This window comes from Rhododendron vialii, chromosome 5a, assembly GCF_030253575.1.
Source record: "Rhododendron vialii isolate Sample 1 chromosome 5a, ASM3025357v1".
NCBI lineage: Eukaryota > Viridiplantae > Streptophyta > Magnoliopsida > Ericales > Ericaceae > Rhododendron > Rhododendron vialii.
This window is the reverse complement of record NC_080561.1, coordinates 8,261,047-8,277,896: the sequence shown is the minus strand read 5'-3', so window position 1 is coordinate 8,277,896 and position 16,850 is coordinate 8,261,047. Positions and strand designations below refer to the sequence as shown.

The following is a 16,850-nucleotide window of genomic DNA, read 5'->3' as shown; positions in this document are numbered from 1 at the left end:
AATTGAAAGATGTTTTCATTTTTCAAAGATCATGTGAACTGAAAAATGAGTTAAGAAATGATCAAGTCATTTTGTTCTTAAAATTGGATTCCGGTGTAGTAAAATTTTGAAAACAGAAACTCAGGTTATGATGTTGACCAGACTCTCTATGAGTAGTTTGTGTCCTGAAATCTGAGCGAATGAATCCACCTAATGCGTGGGGAGGATCTCGTCCAGTCCTGGGATGCAACCAGTCAGGTATAGTTTTGAACCATTTGTGGGTCCTTCTTGGACCCACAATAATGATTCTGTGATCGAAATCGTTCATTTTTTGAGTTCGTCAAAAACATTGACAACGTCAAAAATCACATGGATCGGATATCAAAATATGATATCGAAATGCATTGATTTTCAAATAATTGTATTGATTTTCAGATAATTGTGTCAAATGGGTTGCAACCTAGTGTTGCACACTTTTTTCTTACAAACTGCGTTCTTTTGAACTTAACTTAAATTTGAAAATTGTCCTTATTTGAATTTTTTTCTCATTTGTTAACTTTGTGCCAAATTTTTATAGGTTATTGATGCGTCTCGATGATATGAATCGAAAAAGTATTTTTTATTTTTATTTTTACCCAAATATTTTGAGAAATAACCACTTTTTTAGTGTCAAAATGTCACTTTTTTGCTTAAAAAAATGGTTATTTATCAAAATACTTGGGTAAAAGTTAAAAAAATTTACTTGAAACGAATTAATAACCCAAAAAAATTTGGCGCAAAACTAACAAATAAGAAAAAAAATTCAAATAAGGACAATTTTTATATTTAAGTTGAGTTCAAGAGAACGAGTTTCAGATGACTGTATTGATTTTCACATAATTGTGTCAAATGAGTTGCAATCCAGTGTTAGCATACTTTTTTTTCTTACAAACTAAATACATATCGAAAAACAATATCCGATCAATGTGATTTTTAACGTGATCAATGTTCTCGACGGGCTTAAAAAATGAATGGTTTTGATCATATTTGTGGGCCCACAAATGGTCCAAACTGGACCGGACTAGTTGGAAGAAACTGGTTGGAAAGAAACTGGACGGAAATTGGGTAATCGCAATCCAAATTGGATGTAGGAGTATACAAGTACAAGCAGCTGAACATGAAAATCCAACACAAAATGAAACATACGATGGTCATTTGACTCATTCCACAAGATTAACTACGAATCCAACGATTTACGTACATAAGAACAACAGAAGCAGCAATATATCCAGTTCACTTATTTATTCATCATCGTCCTTAAAAAATTCTTGTGCAAACAATCGGGTATTTGTAGTTCTAAAAACTGATCAAATAGCAACTGAAGTATGAACTCTCTATCCAAGAGGCACAAAGAATGATTTCATATCCCGATCCAAGTACAAATCCAAGAGTACAAAGAATTGAGTACGACTTGTGGTCGCTCCACTTCCTAATCTTAATCTGTCTAATGTACAGGTATTTTACTTGTTACATGATACACAGAAAACGGTCGCGGTTCTGCAAAAGAACGTCGAATTTGTGCAAAACAAAATTGAACGATGTTTCACATTACTCTGGTATGCATTCGAAATTTACCTCTGAATGTGATCGGCCTTAACTTGTCTTGGCTCTTTTCCAAACAATAACAGTGCCACCAAAATCAGAAGATGCCAAAAAGTTCTCTCCATGGTTCCAAGCAACACCTATGACCGGATAGCCGTGTCCCTGCCGTCGTAAAATATGTTAATCAGTAAAAGAGAAGAAACAGGCGGATTTGGACAACCATTAAAATGCGGAATGCCAGTAAATGGACCTGTAGCTTGTTTACGCATGGGTGCCTTGGCCGAGTTAAGTCATAAAAATAAACGTTTGCATCCTCACTTCCAACAACTTCATGCACAAAACAGATGTGATGTCAACAAGACAGATATTTCAGAACTGAGAAATCGATGATTCAGAGAAAATATGGTAAGAGATATACTAAGACCAATCCACAATAAAGTTGTCACTTCTTCAAACTAAACTGGCTAACAAAGTCAACTTTTGCATTTTCTGATTATTTGAGATGAATCCTGTACCTAAATCCTAAATTTAGGGAGTCTTTTTGCTCCTCTGTCACGGTAGAGAAACCAGAGATTATATTGTGAGACAATCTTCTGGTTCAACATTTATACAGAGTAGGTTCAACATTTATACAGATACTCGTACAATTCAAGCATCAAAGAAATATTTGAAGGTACCCTAAATAAAAGTCTAAGATGGCAGCACCCATGGGTAACTGAGGACAAAGTATTAGAAAACAGGGAAAATATCAGCCTTCACTTGAACAAACCCACAAAATCCACTAGATTTCAGATTACACCTCAAAAGGTTATTTTCACTTATAAGATCAGAAGTGTCATTCCAACACATTTTAAACCTTCTTTCAACGAAATAGGATTATGCTGTTAGTGCGGAAGTGCCTGCATGTAAAAGTGAAACTCCAGAAAGAACCGCATGAAAAAGGCCCTTCAAATGTGAAACAGTCATGAGTTGAAAAGCTAATTTGAGATTTGATGTACAAACCTATGTATTCTCCTTTCTCAAGGGAAAGTAGAGGGCAGAAGGAAGCACGGATGCTGTGTAGTCTAGAAGACAATTGTAGCGAGCACCGAATAGTTAAATAACCTTGTACCTCCAAGGCAACACTACAATATCAGCAACACAACTCTGTTATCAATGCATCAAAAATAGCACCAGAAAGTTAAACCCAAAAAAAAGAGAAAATAATTTTTTTTCAAACAGACCTAAAGAAAGACAAATTTCCGTCTCGAGTAAAAGCCAGCAAAACAGGACCCCGCGCCAGAAGGGAAAACGTTCTATACTGCATAGTTGAGACTGGAGATTTGTGCTTGTTTCCACTTCGATGGGTATGTGCCCGCGACAATGAACCTGTGCGAGAGTCCATAGAAACTGAGTATACACTTCCCTGCACAATTTACCAGTTTGGACTATTTCTAAGAAAAAACATCAGAGTTCAACAGATATTAAATGATAAATAGAGACAAACAAGCTAACCTGAGCATCCCCGCAGAAAATAAGCTGACCAGTGTGATCATGGTCCATCGCAGTAACCTCATTGTCAAAGACAGTTTTACAAATTACTCTACCGGTACTGAAATTGAACACCTGAAATAATAATTACAGAGATTAACATAAAAGCTATGCGCTTCTGAAGCATGTTAAATGTTATGGGCAAGAATGAAAGCACCAGAAGCTGGCAGTATTAGTATCTCACACATTTTAATAGAGGATAAGATGCAAGAAATGACAAGTCATGCATTCTGATGCACACTATTACTATAAAGGTATCATAGTATTTGATGAATAAAAAATGCATACATGGCTTACATCCCTGGAAAAAAGGCAAGAAATAAAAGGAGAATTGATTTCTTTCATTTGGAGACTATAAAATCTAATATGGAAAAGGAATCTTATGGTGCTCCAAACACAGTAATGATTTGAGTTCTCAATAACCTTTTCTGAGCATATAGGCTTCCAAACACAACAGCTTCAATGGAATTCAGGAAAATGGCACAAAGGTTGAACCTTTGAAGTAAAACCAAAGTACCAGATGCAATGCTTCAACATATGAATTATGAGCCAAGAGTTTCGAATCAAACACTCTTTTTCTGTTTGAAGGTTTTCGTGGTAGATAATTTTCTTTTCCTTTTCATAGCACATTTTTCCCTTTCTTCATTCTCTCTCCTCCCTCCCTCCCTCCCCCTGGGCTATACTAGGCTGCTGGTGAGTGTCGATACCTTGACTCTAAGAGTGGACAGGATGCGTTTATCGTTCCCAGCAAATTTAATGTCAGTGGACTAAACCAGCCAGCTTTGCAATTCAGGTCCCAGGACCAGGGCATTTGGAACAGACTCTGGACGAAAAAATGAAACAATCTATCAGGGAATTGACAGGTAATGACATTAGAGTTTGTTTCCTCTCCTACACTATGTCCAGTTGAGCACCTCACAACCAAGAGAGGGAGGGAGAGAGAGATTTTCTACCCCACAACAAATAAAAAAGGAGTTGAAAAACCAGATATCAATTCAAGAACACTACAATCCGTCAATTATCATGCAATTTTCATGAAGATAGGGTACGAGAATATTACAGTGATTTCCTTGTTTGCGTTGCCAACTGAAAGGAAGTTGTTATTCACCTGCGGAAAAGATGATAAAAAGAGAACACCGAAATTAATGACCTGAATCATAAGGTCAGAAGTGGAATAACTTTGTACTTGCCAAACAAACACTAAAATGCCAAAGCCTAGGAAGAAAGTCATGTACATTTAAAAAGCAAACTCTTTTTAGTATAACTTCTCAAATGGCGGAGCTCATAAATGAAAGTAGATACTTACCGGATGAAATCGGATACAAAGTTGAGAAGTGACTCCATATATCACCCGAATGCAAAGGCCTTTAGATATTTCCCATATTCTGACCGTTTTGTCCATTGAAGATGATGCAATGTACTGATTGCTGGAGGTGAAGTCAAAATCTGAAGAAAAAAAAAAGAAAGAACAATAAAAGAAGGTGATTAAGGACATGCGAAATGTAAACCATAGACTAGGTTTGATCCGTAGCGTATTTACATTCACTAATAAAGCTCTTCATATTTGGATTATTTACATAGCACTGTGAGAAAGGAAAACAAGTCGAGTTGAGACATATCTACATAGTACTCCTACCTATGCATAATTGGTTCTCTACATCTCACCACCAACACTCTTATCCTATGTGCACTACAAAACAGGAATAACATTAGATGTGGCCCTCCTATCTGCCCAATGTTTCCCGAAAATCACAGTAATGCTTAAGGTCAAATTTGTATTGCACACTACAATCAACACGTTCAACAGAAATATCTCACAAAATTGGCTTAAAGCAAACTACAGATACAGGGAAACAAAAAATACCAGCACAATGATATAAAAAGCATACAGAATCAATACCAGTCAATCCAACCTGTGACATCTTTTGAATGCCCTATTAACTGCTTGATAACTGAAGGTGGCTCAGAGACATTGCAAACTGTCAAGGTACCATCTGATGCCCCATATGCAAGTATATCAGAACTCATGTGCCCAAACTTTACAACTGTAACTGAAAATAGGATAAAAGGTTATTTTCCCCAGAAAGGATATATGGAAAAGTTAAAAACATGGCTACAAATCTATATAGATTGATCAAGGAGGTCACCCATGGCTTTGCATTGATCAAATATGCAATGCATCCCTACGAAGGAATATGCAGGTTCCGCTCTCTTAATGTGTGGGCGATCACTATCACTTGCATTTGTGCTGAAACTTAGCCTGTGGCTCAAAGCTTGATTTCCACTCCTCAGTTCCTGTAAATAATGAGAACATGTATTAACACAATTTAGAAAATAAAAGGAAAGGTAAACACAAAAACTGTTTTGAGATGATGGATTGATTGATACACAACTGTGTGGTCATTGAGAAAAGAAGTCAAAGAACAAAATAAAGGAAACAAGAAAAAATTGCAATATCTGAAATGACAACATTATCCAAGTTTGTACTGCAGCCTGCAGGCAACTAGGTTAATAACTTGAAAGGGTGCTCTTGGCTGACTGCAGCCTTGTTATTGTGGTGGATTAGGACTTCATCAAAAGCAGCTTCAAAATTTTTTTTTTCAGTTATGCAAATCCCACCTTTTAATGGATACAGAAAATTTGGTTCAGAAAAATGTGCCTTGATTACAGGAACAGGACCCACGGGCTGGGGGGTCATTATCCAGCTATCACGATTCACGAATGGATATTTCTCTTGTATAGGCAATTATTTAAATATGTTATAACCAATAATGAGGTCTATAACTCTATTGCATAAACGCATAGTAGACATCACGAAAACCTAGATATTTATATGAATATTCCGGAATGTGATGTAGATCCTCAAGGCACAGAAAGAAAGGAGAGACAGAATAACCATCCAAAATCAAGTTTTGTGTTACTTTTTGTTTGTCATATCAAAGCCAAAATACCATTCATAGAACTATGAAGAAAAAAGTGAGCAAAAATCATTTTGTTTTGGGGGAATGGGGGGGGGGGGGGGGGTGGGGGGTGGTTTGAAGGTAACTGCCTAAAAATAATTGTATATGCACAACTTTCTCTGCATGAATGTATGAAATATATGGAAATTGTAGATTGTAGGTGGTTTTTCACACACAGCAATTTCCTTCGGACAAATATAAAACAGAGCCATGCTACAATTTGGCCTCAAGAAGTCCCTCAACTCAATCCGGGATACTTCCCAAATTTAAATGATCTCAACATCAAACGTCAGATGCATACCAATGATAAAAAAGGGTGCTTATTTTTTAATTAAGTTCGATTGAATAATTTACTTTCCCTTTTCTCCCAGACTGGGAGACGGGGCGATATTTTGATTTTCCCGTCTAATGGCAATTGGAATTTTGAACATTCCATCCCTAGTATTGCCACATCAAGCTGTACCGGCTATTTCCTCTTGTAGATAAATAAGAAAGCTCACATGATTCTCATGGGCAATATATGCTGCATTTCAAGCCAGAAAGCAAAATTTCAGAAAGATTCACAACAAAATATAAAAAAGCATGATATATACCCGGCTAGAAGTACAGCTGTCCACCTCAAATGAAAGAGAGAATGGAGCCGAAGATGATATCCATCGCCCACTGATGCATCAACCAGTAAATTACCCTGATGTCAGAATTGTGTGTAGACATGAATTCGAAATAATAGTTGTAAATCAGAATGCTTCACAGTTGTAAAAGGTCTTCACAAATTATGAATACACGGTAAATGGAAGCATGTGCTGAGTAATTTCTGAACTTGTCAAAAGGTGCATGGATGAAGATTTAGCAATCAGTTTGTGATGTAGCCACAAGATATAAAGACATGAAAAGTCCCTCCACTAAGAAGAGATTGAACAGTTCTAGTATCTTCTGCCTGTAACTCATATGGAGAGAGAGATTCTGTGATTACAGTCGTTTGTATGAAGAAAAAAGGGTTTTAAATCCTTATTTCTGGTGACTAAGCAATAAATCATGCATAGACTTACCTATATCGCGCAGACATTTATTCATGTGCTATCAAAAGAAAAGAACATGGATCAAGTGAAGGGGTGGTCAATGTCTCTCGAGAGGTTCACCAATTAATGGTTTTCAGATATCCTGATTCTTTGCTTGTTGTAAACTCGGTCCATTATCAACAATGAAAAGAAAACCAATCGTCTACTGAGAAAAGATCTCACTTCGTGACAGGAACTTCCATATACAAGATTATCATTACAACTGGTTGTAACATGTATGAAATTTCAGCAACCTTTGTCCAGGAGTGCTCGAGTGGCTAGGTACATGCATACTTTCCCAGTTCCTCGGCCTATTGATATAATTGCGGTAGCCCACATAACCTTTTCCATTGCATCTCCAGTCCTTCAACACAAATCAGTGCCGAAAGTCAAATTCCTGCTTTTTGTTGGTCCGAATCAATGCTTTAACACACACAAACCAAAGTAAGCAACAATCAAGTTCAATTAGTCAATAAATGTTCGAGAATTCTGATAATGATGTCTATATACAGTCTAACCAATGAACAATACTTCACGGAATATAACTCTCTTGTAGTTTACCACATTTTAATGGCATCTCGTTTAATCGTCCACACATAGGTCATGATGTATCCAGCTAATAAAATTGAAAAACCAAAAAACAAGTTTCAACTTTTCAGTAAGTGCATTGACGGATCTAAAATTTAACATAGGGCCGGACTACCCTAGTATGTTTAAGTCTTTCTTGAAGTCAGTGAGTGAAGTAAGTCTGTCGCACTTCTCATGGCTTCGGAGTTGTCCAATCTCTAGACTCTAGACAGAAAACGGGCTAAAAATTGAACAGGGTTTTAATCCCACTAAAGATGACAAAAGAAAAAAGGAAATGAACACACAAAAATGTCAAATTACTCGACATTTGTTCTGAGATTTCTCCCTTGAACAACCTATACATAACCTTGGTCTACTGTTGCATAGAAAGGAACTTCTGATTTACCATAGCGGTTCTATCCGTGTGATCAAGGCATCATTGGATTTTCCTTCAGTTTTTCAGACTCCTTAGGCCTAATTGTTAATTGCATGGCAAAATGCAAATTCATTACTCAAATGGAGCCATTAACGAAACTAGGTGCCTTCACAATACACCACGGCAACTGATCAACGTTCTGTTTCTCTAAAGTACTAGAAGTTGGGCACATGCAGTGCGCGTATGAACACAAGGGGTGTGGGAGTAGGTGATTTTATTCTTTTGCCCTAGCAGTTAGTTCATGTTAGTAATAAAACTATAAAAGCAGTTGCAAAATGTTGTTCTTATCAAGACAATGTCGGAAATCACTTCTGTGACAGCTTCAAAAATTTGTTCATGCCAATTGGTGTTCTCCCATTCTGTATTAAAATAGATATATTCCTCGACATTCGTAGTTCCGAGCCAATCGGACAGAAACATACAACGAGATCAAACGCATTCCACGATCAATTCTTCTATTCGAAACTCGGATCCAACACTATAATAGCAACACAGATATCCACACATTAACACACACACACATATTAATACCTTAGTCACATAATCCCGCTCTCAATCATTACTCTGCGCTCAAACTCTCAATCTGTAAATTTTAGCAGTTTGGAATATTTTTCGAAAGAGATTTTCACGCTCGCAGTCACGCTCACGCACGCAAAGCCGATTTAGTAGTTCGGCACATTTTTAAAATACATTTTTCACGCTCGCTATCCCACCCGCATTAATGTGACTTAGGTTAATTCTAACACCAATTACGCATGTAAAGCAAACCTTGCGCAGAACGATGCCGGACTGAGCCTTGCGATGGAGGAGAAGGCGGCGTATTCCGATGTACTCGGGATCGGAGTCGGCGGGGTAAGGTTGGAGCACGCAGCTGAATAATTCTGGATCTGAAAGGTAGTCCTCTTTCTTCTTCTTCTGATTCTTGTCGTCTTCATCTTCAGACGAGATTTTCTCCATCGCCTGATCCTCTGCCATTTCTATGGAACCTCCGTTGATGAATCCGTCATCAGCCGATCACAGAAGACAGTTCCCACTCAAAGCCTCTCCGCAATCACTCTTCGTGTGCGCGTGTATATATGGATGTATATATAACTATATATATACCTGTAATAGATTTGAGATTTATCTGTGTGGAAATTTTGAGATTGGAGAAGATTTGAATAATGTATTTTGGTTGACAGTTGAATCCGAGGGATTTTCTGGGGGCGGGGCGGGGCGGGGCGGGGCGGTGGTGGAATTTTCAATTCTTCGCGCGACGGTTTACGAGCAATATATGTCCACTGCACGAGTATGGGTCGTTCACGGAGCTACCGTAAATAGATACTATAATTTACGAAGCCATTTCATTTTAGTCATCCGTTTCGGCATTAAACAGTTTGGATTTTAATGAAATTTTTTCACAAAAAAAATTTATTAAAATCTGGACTGTTTAATACACGCGATTTACCTTCGTAAAATACTATTTATGAAAAGCTCTGTGAAATAGTTTTATCGTCACCGCACATGTGCCTTCGTAAAGACACCATGTGCAAGCTACAAGGCTATTATATATTATAGTTTTGGTATTATCATCTTCCCAAACAATGGGTGGTTTTGGATTAAAAAGACCAGTTTTTTTTTTTTGTTTCTTTTCAAAATTTTTATGCATCTATTAGTTTTACGACAAACTTTTGTGACTTATTAATTCCTCTTACTGAAAAGAATCGAAAAAGTAAAAAATTACTAATGATCGAAACTCATAATTTTCTTTTGAAAAAACAAAATAAAAGACTGTCTTTTTTACTTATTTGTGTATTTATTCAAAAATTTAAAAAGACTGTCTTTTTTATTTATTTGTGTAGTTATTCAAAAAATTATAAGTTTTTATTATAATTTTTTACTTTTTCGATTCTACTTGTCGAGACGAATCAATAATTGACAAAAGTGTTACGTAAAATTAAGAAATGCAAAAAAAATTGAATGAAGTCTAAAAAATCAACTTTACTTGTTAATGTGAGAAAAGCATACTATAATAAATAAATAATCTAGTAGTACTAGTATTAACCAAGCGAACCAGCAGTTCAAGAAAATACTACTCCAAAAAAAATAAAAACCAATCGAACCAAACGAGTCCTACTTTTGGGCCGTCCATTGCCAAGTATGGATAGTGCAGATTGGTCCAACACCCATGTTGTCCCTTAGGGACAACACGCACCCCGATATGTGGTGCAAGTCTTTGATGAACTATACTTTTTAGAACAAAAATAATTTTGGCATTAGCAACGCTATTGTTTGTCTATTATTCTATCTTGAAAATAAATATATAGGTTTTATTATTAATTAAGGGAAAATTAATAGAAATGGTTCTCCTAATTTTACCCGAGTCTCGTTTTCATCCTTCAAGTATCAATTGCAACTTTTTTGACCTTCAGTTTTGTTTTCGTACCAAGTTGGTCCAATTGATAACGTCTGTCAGCCAAACTGAACAGAAAAAATCAAATTAAGGGCAGACGTTATCAATTGAACTAACTTTGTACGAATTGCAACGTCCAAACTGTCATCAATCTGATTTATTCCGTCCAGTTTGGTTAACAGAAGTTATCAATTGGACCAAATTTGTATGAAAACCAAACTTGAAGGTCAAAATAGTTGTAATTGATACTTAGAGGACGGAAATGAGTCTCAGATGAAACTAGGAGAACCATTCATATAAATTTCCCTTAATTAAGAGTAGTTTTGAAATATAGAATAAACAGTACTGTTGAAAATAAATTTACGTGAACAATTAAAGAAAATATGCATTAACTGTAGATTGTAAAATATGGATTGTCTGCAGTCCGCACTTGGATTTAAGAGGGCAGTCAGATAATCGCAGCCGTCCAAAAGTGTTTTCGAATTTCAATATTTCAGAGCTGCTGAAAGCAATGCTATATGCAAGAATAAATCTGAACCATTGATTTTCGAAATGAACGGTTGAGATTGCACTACATAGGCTTCTTTGCAATTGACTCTATCATTGACAATATGAACTGACAATGTGAAGAATAAGCGGGCAGATCAATTGCAAACTTTATACTAAAAAAAAAATGGTAACAAAAACAGAAACAAAAAACATCTATCCTGCATCACTTCTTCTTTATTTGAGTATGAAGAAAAAATATTCATTTCTTGCTTTCTTTGCTATTACATTATTGGACAAACTATAATCATCATTTGGTGCTTGTAGAATCATCAACTGGATGCCAAAATCGGTTGAAAAACCACAAGGAATCAGCTTCAACTGCGTAACCATCTTGATTACGATGCCAGCCATAATAAGAGTGAGTTCGGTTCTTAATATCGAAAATGGCATGACCAAAACTGGCCTCACGGAAAGCTGAGTACTCTGGCTGTGGCTCCGTCATGCTGCATCCCAAAAAAAAAAAAGCATTGAATTTCATATATGCCAAAAAGTTGGAGGCAAATGTAGCAAGAACAATCCTATGGTATATGGGAATCTTACTTGGTCGCCAGGCCTTCAAGATTGCCACCATCACCAATGGTTATGTACACCGGGGCAGATTGGTCTTTTACAGGCGTGCAGATGCCGTTTACAATGTTGTAAGCAACGTTGGATACACGTTCCTGTGATGGACGCAAAAAAGTTGTCAACAAACTTGAAATATTGAAACGCTCTTTAGAGAAATGGAAACAGGTAAAGCAATCTGTTTTTGAAGTCCAGCAGCTCATCCGAAATTAAGGAGCTGCTTTCAACGGAAAATCAACAAAATCGTTCACCATTTCAGAAAACACAAAAACTATTTTCTTTTTGCAATTGTAATTTTCCACCACAACAATCTTGCATGTTTGACAATGTCAAATATTTCACCGAGTGTACATATCCTAAGGTGGATAGAATTCTTGCAGATGTGGAAGCTTAAAACGATCACTAGACAACAGAAAAATTCGTCCATAATATTAATTTTCGAAGAACGTAAGAGAGATGGTAGAGAGTGCTTACCGATCGTTCGTAGGCGTGAACATGACCAGCAAACACAACATCAACTTTGTACTTCACAAACCATGGCTCATACATCACTCTCATGGATTCCCCTTCCATGTAGTGGTAGTTGTAGCTGTTATACCATGGAGAATGCATAATAACGATCAGCCACGGTGTCTCACTCCTGTTAACTTTTGGGAACTCCGCCTCGAGCCATTTGTATTGAGGAGTGTATTTGCCTATAAGGCAGTCAATAGGTCCACAAAATTACGAAATGTCCAAAGCAATACACAGTATGTACTAGATAGCTGTAATATCTTTGTCCCTGGTTATGTCTCTTAACAACCATTAATATTCTCCATGTCCTATATCCATCGTCCTTGGGCGGGCAAGCATCACAATTTGTCCACCAATCAAAAGACCACAATTACTTTTGTAATCAATGTTTTGAAAATCATCTAAAATGGCATGCCGGGATAGTGAAAAAGGACCAAGAATACTGGACAGATAGTAATAAACATCTGCCCACATATGTGCATTGGAGTTCAAACCAAACCAAACCAAGCCTTACGTCCCAATCACTTGGGGCCGGCTATATAAATCCGTTTCCTCCATTGAGCTCTGTCAAGGGCCACTTGTTCACACAGACCCATTATACTCATATCTTTGAGCATTATAGCATCTAATGTCAATTTAGGTCTATCCCTCCCCATAACATTGTTACCTAGAGCTATCCTATCCGCTCTCTTAACTACTGCATTGGAGTTCAAACAATGGAAAATGCTTTAAAATCCTGTTTCATTGGCTTCCAGTTTGCCACATATGTGCACATGTTCGGGGTACTATTAGGGGTAATAAAACATAGAAATGCAACAACATGCTTACCATATGCTGAATATGAAGCTAAGACGATGATGTATGCTGAAGCTCTCTTGATTGAGTACCAAAAGGGAGCAGTACTATTTGATGCTCTATATGGGACGGGATACCGATGAGTGTAAGGCTTAAACGGTTTTGTTTCCCCCTGCAAAAACAACCCCACTCCTGTCACATTATATTTTCGATCAATATGTACTGAAACTTAGCAAGCCTAGCTACAACATATGGACTAGAATTCAGTGAGCGCCATCTTATGGCACATAGAAGTTTTAATTTCATTCTTTGCCCTACCAAATAAAACTTGGTTCCTGCCACTGCATATTGACATGGGTTCACAAAGAGGATAAGTTCCAAGGTTTTTTTTATTGGAATTTGTCTGCAACAGTCAAAAGGATCATAATTTGATGAAGAAAGAAGTGACATAAATGATTTGCCGAAGGTAAGAAGCTAATACATCATCCTGTTTATTGAGAAAAATAAGCCATAGATGCTATATTTAGCTGTTGAAGTGAAAATAGAAATGTCTTGCCAAGCATGTTGAGATAACCTCAGTTTAGTTACGTCATTGGGATCAGTTTTTGAGAACACTTTTCTAAAAACATTAACACTCATCGTTTCATTTTGTATTAATGTTCTCAGAAAAATTGGTATTTGCAAATATGCATATTGTTTCCTTTAGATAAGATTCCGTAGAATTAAGTTGAAAAATTTGCCAACTAAATGAGTTTTCTGAAATGTATTCTAGAACAGGAACGGTGGACGTGAGCACTTCCAAAGTAGCTAAATTTAACCCATGAGTCAAAAGTGGATTTCATTGGACCTAAATGGTATAGAATCCCATCGAAAAAATGAAAGAACCTATTTGGTGAAGCTTACAATTTCAGGGTCAAAATCGATCTCGTGATTTCCGGCCGTCCATATCCAAGGTTGATAGGCAACACTTCTCTCAGTGAACCTTCCCCATGTATCCCACCTGACATTATCATGGTTTGGATAGTTGTCTGCATAAGAGAGATCCCCTACAAACAACACTGCTTTTCCTTTTGCTGGATTTAATTCGTAATGAGTAACAGTCAAGTTTGAATCATAACTCTGACCCAGATCACCTACAAGATAACTAGAGTCAATTATAGATAGATCTAAGAAAAAGAGGCAAACGACGAGAACTTTGAAAAGAAAGCACACAATATTCTCAAAATCTACTCATGTAGTTATTTATTTGTCTGTCCAACTAAGGCGCGTTCGGATTTGCATTTGTGTAGGAGTTTGTTAAGGAAAAGGTAAGGGAAAAGGTAAGGGATTCTACACCTTCATCGTTACCAAATAGTCCGTTTAAGAACCAAAAGTATCCGATGCTAAGTTTCCAAAGCTGGATGGATGAGTTCAAACAACATGTCACATATGACATCAAAATTTGCTTGGGAGATACAACAACCATTAAATCATCGATACAGTCAAGAAGAAGTTTACCTATGAGACCAAATGTATACGGGACATCCGGTCCAACCTCAGGAGGAGTTGTAAACCAAAAAGTCCTAGTAGTCTGGCCAATCCCTACTTGATAGTAGTATTTCGTATCGAACTGCCAACAAAACAACAAATCAAATCACTTTAAAAGCCTAATTCTAATTCACATATGAAATTAAAAAGAATGGAGAATGAAAACTGAAAATGCCCATGAATGCAAGAACATCATCAAATGATTGAGATTGGAAACACTCACCTTCAACTTTTTAATGTTGCAGTGATGAATGTAACCAGAAGTATAGTCGTAGAACTTGTAGGTAACAAAACGGCCCTTGGCCTTGTCCTTCTGCTTGCTATTCTCACTCCAATATAGGACTGTACTCGAACCAGGTTCATCCATTGTGACCCATGACACTATCACCCCCTTCCCCTCATGATCTCCTTGTGTTATGTGGACCTAAATACAGATCCAAAAGTCAATAATAAATAAATAATAAAATAAAGGTACTAAGACTGTTTGGATCATAGATTTAGCTTATCATCGGAAAGGACGATGATTGGGAAACATACTGAATAACTTTAGCTAATCATCTAACCTTTTTCGTATAAATCCATCCTCAAAATCAAGGGCCAAACACAACTAAAGTACTAAACTAAAAACTGAACACAACCCATCAAATTTCTAAGAAGAAAAGGCAAAATTATTTCTGGTAAAAAGAGCATCAGAACCAAGGTTTTAAATAACGGTATCGGGACGCGTAATGGTAACGGTCTCAGTGTAATAGTGACCGTAATGGCAACGGTCACAGTGTAACGGTATCAGGATATATAATGGGAATCGGTTGTATAAGTCGTGAATTCTTAAAACCCATATTGGACGGAAAATAATCAGAGTGCATAAATTACCCCATAACAGTCGATTATCAGCCGTAAACCAGTCGGTGAATTGGAAACGGACCAATATGTATGTAACGGAAACCAGCCAATACACATGCAATTTTCTATCTCATCGGAAGGCTTAAAAAACAGTTACGGCCGATATTTAAAACCTTGTTCAAATCTAGCAAACATGATTAAAAGGGGAAGGTGGGAAGTTACAAGAAAAGCAATAAGATAATAAATAAAATAAAATAAAAAAAGGCCCAAAACAAAACACTACCCGTTTAAGTGACAACAAATTCTAGCTTGTTGAGAATCCTCAAAGTAACGAATAGAAACAACAAATAGAGAAAAAGGAGTAAACAGAGAACTCAAACCTGTTGAGGCGCATTATAGCCCGGAGGCGCGCGGAAGACATCACTGTCAAGGGGCATATCGAGGGTTTTCTCGACTTTCCTAACGAAGGCACTGGTGGTTCCTCCATTGCAGAAAGCCACAGCATTCAGCAACAAACCCAGCACAGCAATTGCGTAAGAAACCGGAGAAGAAAAACCCAGAGAACCCATGTTATCCTGCGCGCTCCAGACCCACTTCCGCCCCTCCAAATCCCCTATCCTTCACACATATACAGGCAATATATATAGGTATGTGAGTCCTGTATTGGTTTCTTTGGTTTGGTATGAAAAATCGGGGGAATATCCAAGAGAATCCGCACGGGTTTGTCGATGAGAGTGTGCGAGGGGGAATGGAATTCTTGAGGGATTGGGATTCTTCAGTAATTCCCTACCAGTTGCAGTGTTTGAGAAAACCCGTGAAAGTTAGATAAAGAGAAGGGAAAATCAGCAGTGATACGCCTACCGCTCTCTGTTTCACCACTTTCTGACTGCAGTGCTCAATTTTAAGGGTGACGATCAATGGTCCGGATGTTTAAACAATTTATTCGAAAAAAAAAAATTCTGAATGAGGTTTTTTAAATTGCGGACAATCCAAAAGGAACGGTATGGGAGCAATGAAACAGATGGATGGAGTAGACTTTATTTGGGAAAATTGACTTTTGAGGTGGAGTCCCCAGTAAACGATTATTTTTAAGGGGAAAAAAGCGAGTCATTGTGGAAATTTGGGAATGGACCGTACTAGGAGGCAGGAGCGGACTTTTGTTGACCAACGCTGCTAATCACACAGACAATTTGTGTACAGTTTTTTGTGTGGGATCTATTATGGGTCTCATAAAAATAATTCAAATCGTTTATTAAATATAAAATATTTTCTCAATGGTTATCGTAAACACCCTTTCTGATATTGGATTGAGGTGATTTTTTACAGAGACCATAAACGACGCATTTGGAACAAAATGAGCGGCTCCGATCATCTTTGCGAAACTCGAAACGAGCACAAAACGGATTTGTGCATGGCTGCTATGCAGCAAGTGCTGTACCTGTAACAGAGTTCCTAGTTGGCCAACCACGAACCCAAATTACTCCATTATTAGATTTCAAATCATGACAGGTACGGTTATATAAGGGGGAAAAGTACTACTCTCCACTTGCATTGCA

At 37.3% G+C, this 16,850-nt stretch overlaps 2 protein-coding genes across 4 annotated transcripts; both read right to left on the bottom strand.

The window, feature by feature from the left end:
* Positions 1–1,359: 1,359 nt before the first annotated feature.
* Positions 1,360–9,348, bottom strand: LOC131325168 (uncharacterized). Of its 3 annotated transcripts, none has more exons than XM_058357260.1 (12): positions 8,880–9,348; positions 7,363–7,472; positions 6,644–6,713; positions 5,238–5,385; positions 5,004–5,141; positions 4,397–4,536; positions 4,151–4,198; positions 3,055–3,165; positions 2,784–2,965; positions 2,563–2,684; positions 1,811–1,887; positions 1,360–1,722 (listed from the first exon to the last, which is right to left on the bottom strand). In XM_058357260.1, exons 1-12 carry the CDS (start codon positions 9,084–9,086, stop codon positions 1,612–1,614), a joined length of 1,464 nt encoding a protein of 487 aa, XP_058213243.1. In that variant the 5' UTR covers positions 9,087–9,348; the 3' UTR covers positions 1,360–1,611. The 3 variants fall into 3 exon arrangements, with proteins under 3 accessions (XP_058213243.1, XP_058213244.1, XP_058213245.1); XM_058357261.1 differs by having other exon boundaries at positions 5,004–5,135; positions 8,880–9,312; XM_058357262.1 differs by lacking the exons at positions 1,360–1,722; positions 1,811–1,887 and having other exon boundaries at positions 2,570–2,706; positions 8,880–9,311.
* Positions 9,349–11,214: 1,866 nt separating this feature from the next.
* LOC131325167 (purple acid phosphatase 2) lies at positions 11,215–16,305 on the bottom strand. Its single transcript, XM_058357259.1, has 8 exons — positions 15,675–16,305; positions 14,675–14,875; positions 14,422–14,533; positions 13,828–14,057; positions 12,958–13,096; positions 12,091–12,311; positions 11,593–11,714; positions 11,215–11,495 (listed from the first exon to the last, which is right to left on the bottom strand). Exons 1-8 carry the CDS (start codon positions 15,861–15,863, stop codon positions 11,300–11,302), a joined length of 1,410 nt encoding a protein of 469 aa, XP_058213242.1. The 5' UTR covers positions 15,864–16,305; the 3' UTR covers positions 11,215–11,299.
* Positions 16,306–16,850: the final 545 nt, after the last annotated feature.